This window comes from Fukomys damarensis, unplaced genomic scaffold (assembly GCF_012274545.1).
Source record: "Fukomys damarensis isolate Sample0158 unplaced genomic scaffold, DMR_v1.0_HiC HiC_scaffold_19, whole genome shotgun sequence".
Classification (NCBI taxonomy): Eukaryota; Metazoa; Chordata; class Mammalia; order Rodentia; family Bathyergidae; genus Fukomys; species Fukomys damarensis.
In genome coordinates this window covers 64,133,523-64,138,631 of record NW_022900931.1, presented here as the reverse complement: position 1 = coordinate 64,138,631, position 5,109 = coordinate 64,133,523, and the positions used below count along the sequence as shown (strand labels likewise).

The 5,109-nt window shown below is 53.7% G+C and overlaps 1 protein-coding gene across 1 annotated transcript in view; it reads right to left on the bottom strand.

Annotated features, from left to right (window-relative positions):
* Window positions 1–1,932: 1,932 nt before the first annotated feature.
* Window positions 1,933–5,109, bottom strand: part of Zswim9 (zinc finger SWIM-type containing 9) — a 16,673-nt gene continuing 13,496 nt past the window's right edge. The window contains exon 5 of the mRNA XM_033766012.1: window positions 1,933–5,104. Coding sequence (XP_033621903.1) covers window positions 3,564–5,104 — 1,541 coding nt within the window. The 3' untranslated portion in view covers window positions 1,933–3,563. The remainder of the gene's footprint in view (window positions 5,105–5,109) is intronic.

Here is a 5,109-nt window from a genome sequence, read left to right as displayed (position 1 = left end):
GATGTGCATACCGGCTGCTTCTAGGGTTTGACTATTATGAATTGTGCTGTTATAAATATGAGTATGCACGTGCTACTGTAATAGGATGTCTTTCACTCTTTGGGGAAGATACCTAGATGGGGAATATCTGGGTCAAATAGAATTTCTAGTTACAGTTCTTTGAAAAATCTCCACAATGACTTTGATAATGGTTACACTAATCTGCATTCCCACCAACAATGGTCCACTCTGATCTTCATAGATTTCCCTCTTTTACCAGCTTTGAATTTCTGTTACTTTTTCCCCCACCCCCACCCCACCCCCTGAGGCTTTGAGGCACATTATTAGCTTATTTGTTTGGACTTGCTCTGTTTTTCTGCTGCGGGCGCTTTAGCTATAAAGTTCTCTCCTAGCACTGCTTTCACTGTCCCACAGGCTCTGGTATGTTATACCGGCATTATCACTGGATTCTAGGAAATTTTTCATTTCTTTCTGGATTTCTTGTATGACCCACTGGTTATTCAAGCAAGTGTACTGTTTAGTTCCCATGTGTTTGCAAAATTTCTGCAGGGTGTGTGTGTGTGTGTGTGTGTGTGTGTGTTGATTTCTAGTTTTCATTGCCCATAATCTGATACTATATATGGGTTAATTTAGTTTCTGTACTTATTCCAGCAAGCTTTGTGGGCTAGTATATAGTCTATCTTGGTGAAAGTTGTGTGCCTTACGTATTGCCAGTCCCTCCCTACGTTGTAGCATCTTCATCCTGACGTCTTTGGTAAGGATGCCTGCAACAGCATCCTGAGCGGTCTCTCCCCTTGCATCCCTGTTCCCTAAGGTCTGTTCCCACAGTAGCCAGAAGGATGTTCTTAAAACATGTCATTCCTGCCTAAAATCCAACAACTTCGCAAACCACTTCGGATAAAGGTCAAACCGAACCTTGGCGTGCGAGCTCGTGCGCAGCCTTTGCGGTGTTTACTTCTAACTCCGGCTGCCCCCCGCCTCCCATCGTTCCCCCAGGGTACAGGACCCTCGGTACCATCCGGACTCCGCTACAAAAGTCGCCATTCCGATCATAGTTGCACCTGCCCTCCTCGGCGTCGTGGTATTCTCGACATCTGGCTGTGCCTGCACATGGCGGAATCTTTGTGCAGAACTAAGGAATGAGTTCAGCACTCTGATTTTTCCCTACTGCATTTTCACTTTACCCGAAGTATCCCGGTTACCTAATCACATACTGATTTCTGAGCGAGCTCTCCGAATCCCCTTATTACAAACGGATTCATCACACGTACCCACTCCTTTTAAAACACTACAACTCCCCTAACATCAGGGCAACAATGAAACCCACTTTCTCCATGACAAGCTGCATTCCTCCACGAACATCCCTATTCCACGGTCATTGTCCTTAATTCCTCTGCAAACGTCTCTAATCCTCTTGCTCTCTGGTCTCCCACAGCCCCAGGGTTACCAAGGCAACGGAATCTGGGGTCAAACTCAGACGGGGGAGCATGGCGCGGGGTGGGGAGCGGATACACAGGTCTTAGAGTGTAAACACTACCTCTCACTCCTCCCTCCAGAAGCCCAGAGCCCCTGTAACCCGCACATACTCTGAGCAGCGGTAAACAACAGATTCTACCGCGCAAGCGCGAGTGGCCAGCCCTTGGGGTCGGAGTTCCCTGGCTGCTGCGGCAGGATTTATAGATAAGCAAGGCTGCTGAACCTTAGTTCTCGGAGCAAGCTCTGTTGTCACCATAGCAACGAGGAAGCATGACGTGGGAGCCTTCCTAGCCAGTCTTCCATTTCTATTCTTTCATTTTTCTGTAACGATGACCTAGTGGCATATGCCCCAAAGCAAGAAATAAACTTGGCGTCTCTGCTTTCATTTTTCATCTCCTTTATTTCTTTGAAACTCAGATCCCCGCTCAGCTCTGCACACAGGCATGTTAATCACATAAGGAGCGTCTGCAGTAAAAAGCTTATTAGCTCTAAATTTACCTAGATGATCTCATCCCCTTCAAGACAGAAGACTCCAAGGTAAAAGCAACTAAATGAAGGATGTGTAGGGACATGAATTACCAGCCTTCACGGCATTTAGTTCCAGAGCCCCGGGCAGATGCCTAGAAGCCCTTACACCTGCGGTTATCTTGGACCTTATCCTAAACCTGAAGTCCTATTGGATTCCAGGAAAAGTAGAGCTTCACAGACCACCCTCTGCTGAGGTCACTCCCCTACATAGGAGCTATTACGGTTTCTGAACTGAGGCTGCACCTCCCTACCCGCTCAGCAAGAACAATCATCTCCTGGGAATCCAAATGCCTCTCATGCCAGAGTCCACTACAGCTACAAAACCAGGACTGAGCGGATGACCAACCAGACTCCAGTCCAGCGCAGAACCCCATACCACTAGTCCTTGTTCTTTGGTCAGCAGGACAGTCTGTCCTTCTCAGAGTTGTGTCCCCTTCGATGCCTCAAACCGATGCCTGTCCTCTATTTTCTCCTACTTTGCTGTGTTAAGGAGACGGCTTCATCTTCAGAGCCGTGTGCCCCCTTTTCCTGGCAGACATGACCTGCAAGGTCCTTTTGAGAAGCATCTGCCCACGTCTGTTTTCTTCACCACAAGTCTCTTCCTACTCTAGGTTTCTTACATGCTCCCAAGGAGTGCTGATGCTGCTGTTCTGTGGACCACACTTTGGAAAGCAAAGGTCTTGTCACCCCACCTCTCATTCCGTTAGGTGACCAAAGACACAGAGGCAATACATGCTATTCTTATATACGTCTAAAATGTTATTGTTAACACAGCAATCGTTAAGATCGGAGCCTCTCACCCTCCCCCAGAAGCCATGAACTCAGCCTGGAAACCAAAATAATACTGTTTTATTCCATTCTTTAAGTGCAACAATCCAGAGTTGCCTCCCCAGGGGGTCTTCAGCTCACCCCTCCAGATTCCCATTTTGCAATGAACAACCAGAGCGTTCGGGAAGGCCCAGTGTCCAGGTCTCTCGGAGAAACGCCCCAAACACTCCTCTGCTCTCTCCATGTCCTTTGTCAATCCTTTCTCAACTCTTCAGATTCTCTCCTCCCCTCGCCTGCCCTCCGCGTGTCTTCGCATCCTGCCTCTTCTCTTATCCTGTTCTCCACCTCTCCTGGTTTCCTCACCTCTCCATGTCTTTTCGTTCTCTCTCCTCCCTTGCTTTTCCACCGTCGCCCTCCAATCCCTACGATGACCAGTCTACTCCTGTGTCCCCCCACATCCTGGTGTCCTCCCCAGACCTGCACTGTTCCTTCCGTTCCCTCCTTGCCTGTCCGTTTCCTTGGCCTGACCCTGTTTCCACCTCTCCTCACACATTCCTCTCCTGAGGGAAGCCCTCAGAGGCCAACCTGGCCATCAGCCTCGTCTACAGCTGTGGCTTCAGAGAACACTGTCAGTTTCCTCTTGAGCCAGAGAGGCAAACTGCCAAGGTCCCTGGATGACCCAGGAGGTGGCTAGAGGGACAGGGGTGGCCTCCTTGGCTCATCCCTGTTATCTTTGGGATAAATGAATGCCTGTCCTCCACACGGAGGGTGGCAGGCAGGAGCCTGAAGGGTCAGGGCTCTTGGGCTCTCCCCCAGCAATCCCTGAGCAAGTCCATGTGAAACAAGGCGGCCCCAGTGAGGAGGCGTGCTGCGAAGAGGTGCCGGCAGGGCAGGCGGCGGGCAGCGTGGATGGAGCAGCTGCAGTACGTGAGGGCCCCATCCAAGAAGAAGTCTGAGGTGCCATCCTTAAGAGCGAAGCCAGTTCCAGTCCAGTGGAAACCCCGGGTGCCATGCTGCCTGGCGAAGGCCAGCTCCTCAGCCACCAGATCTGCTAGCTCTGGCCCACAGGCTGCTCGGAACTTGGCCAGGGGCTCCCAGTCCATCTCTGGCTCTCTGGAGGGGCAGCAAAGCCTCTTGGGCTCCCGTGGGCCTTCTCCTTGACCTCGTTCCAGCAGGGCTTCCCCTACAGCCAGGGACCCGCTCCTCGTCACTGCCCTTTCTGGATTGCCTTCCAATGCTGCTCCCCTGGAAGTGGCACACGGGGCTCCGTTGGGCAGCCCTGGGCACCTTCCTCCTGTGTCCCCCCACTCTACTCCTCGCCCTGCTTTGCTCTTGGAGCCCACCGGCCGGGCGCCCCCTCCCCCTCCATTTGCCATGCCTGCAACCTTGGCATCTGCCAGATGGACCACAACGAGTTCCTCCAGGCCCCGTCTCCTCTTGACCCCCAGCTGCCCACCCCTCTCCTCAGTGATCTCTGACCCTCTCCGCCCCTCATCTGCCCACTGAACCCCTCTTTGGTCTCTGTGCCCAGGAAGCAAGTCCAAGGTCTTCTCCAAATGGATCTCTCGCCAGTTTCTGACAGCTACCCCTCTCCCTTGCTTCCAGTCCCGGAGTTTCAGTGCACTTGCCCTTTCATCCTGCAGCTGGACCCCTCTCCGGAGATTTCCTTCCCAACTCCCGGCTCTCTCGGATTCAAAGTGGGCTCCCCTCCTGTCTGTGATCTCCAGGACCCTGGAGCTTCCATGCTCCAAGTGGGCTCCCCTCCAGTCTCTGACCTCTGGCCCTCTCGAGGGCTCCTTCTCCAACTGAGGTCCCCTCCAGACACTCCCTTCCAGCACCCTCACCTGCTGGTTCTCCAAATGGACCCCTGGCCAATCTCTCATCTGCAAGCCCCTCCCCTGCTCCCTTTCTGGCTGGGCCCCGCCCTTGTCACTGGCGTCCAGGTCCCTCACCCCCTCTACCTGGGCCCCACTCCTGAGCTCGCAATCCAGCCACACCCCTCGGCCATCAGCGCCCTCAGAGGCCGCCTCCCCGGCTGCGTCGGCCCACTGTATGGCCACCAGGTCACGAAGGCACTGCGCCACGCTGTGTGAGGGGCTGAGGTGGCTCAGCAGTCGCCTGCGGTGGCCATGTACCAGGGCGCAGGCGTCCAGGTCTTCGGAGGCCTCAAAGGCACGGAAACGCACCCACATGTTGTGGCGGGGCGCCCAGTTGTGGTTAAAATATTTGACGAAGGCGTCCGGGCCCTGGGCTCGCAGTTCGGCCAGTGCCTCGGTATAGGCAGTGTAGGACGAGGCGCCGGCCAGGCGGCACAGGAGTGGCCACAGGCCTGGGTCC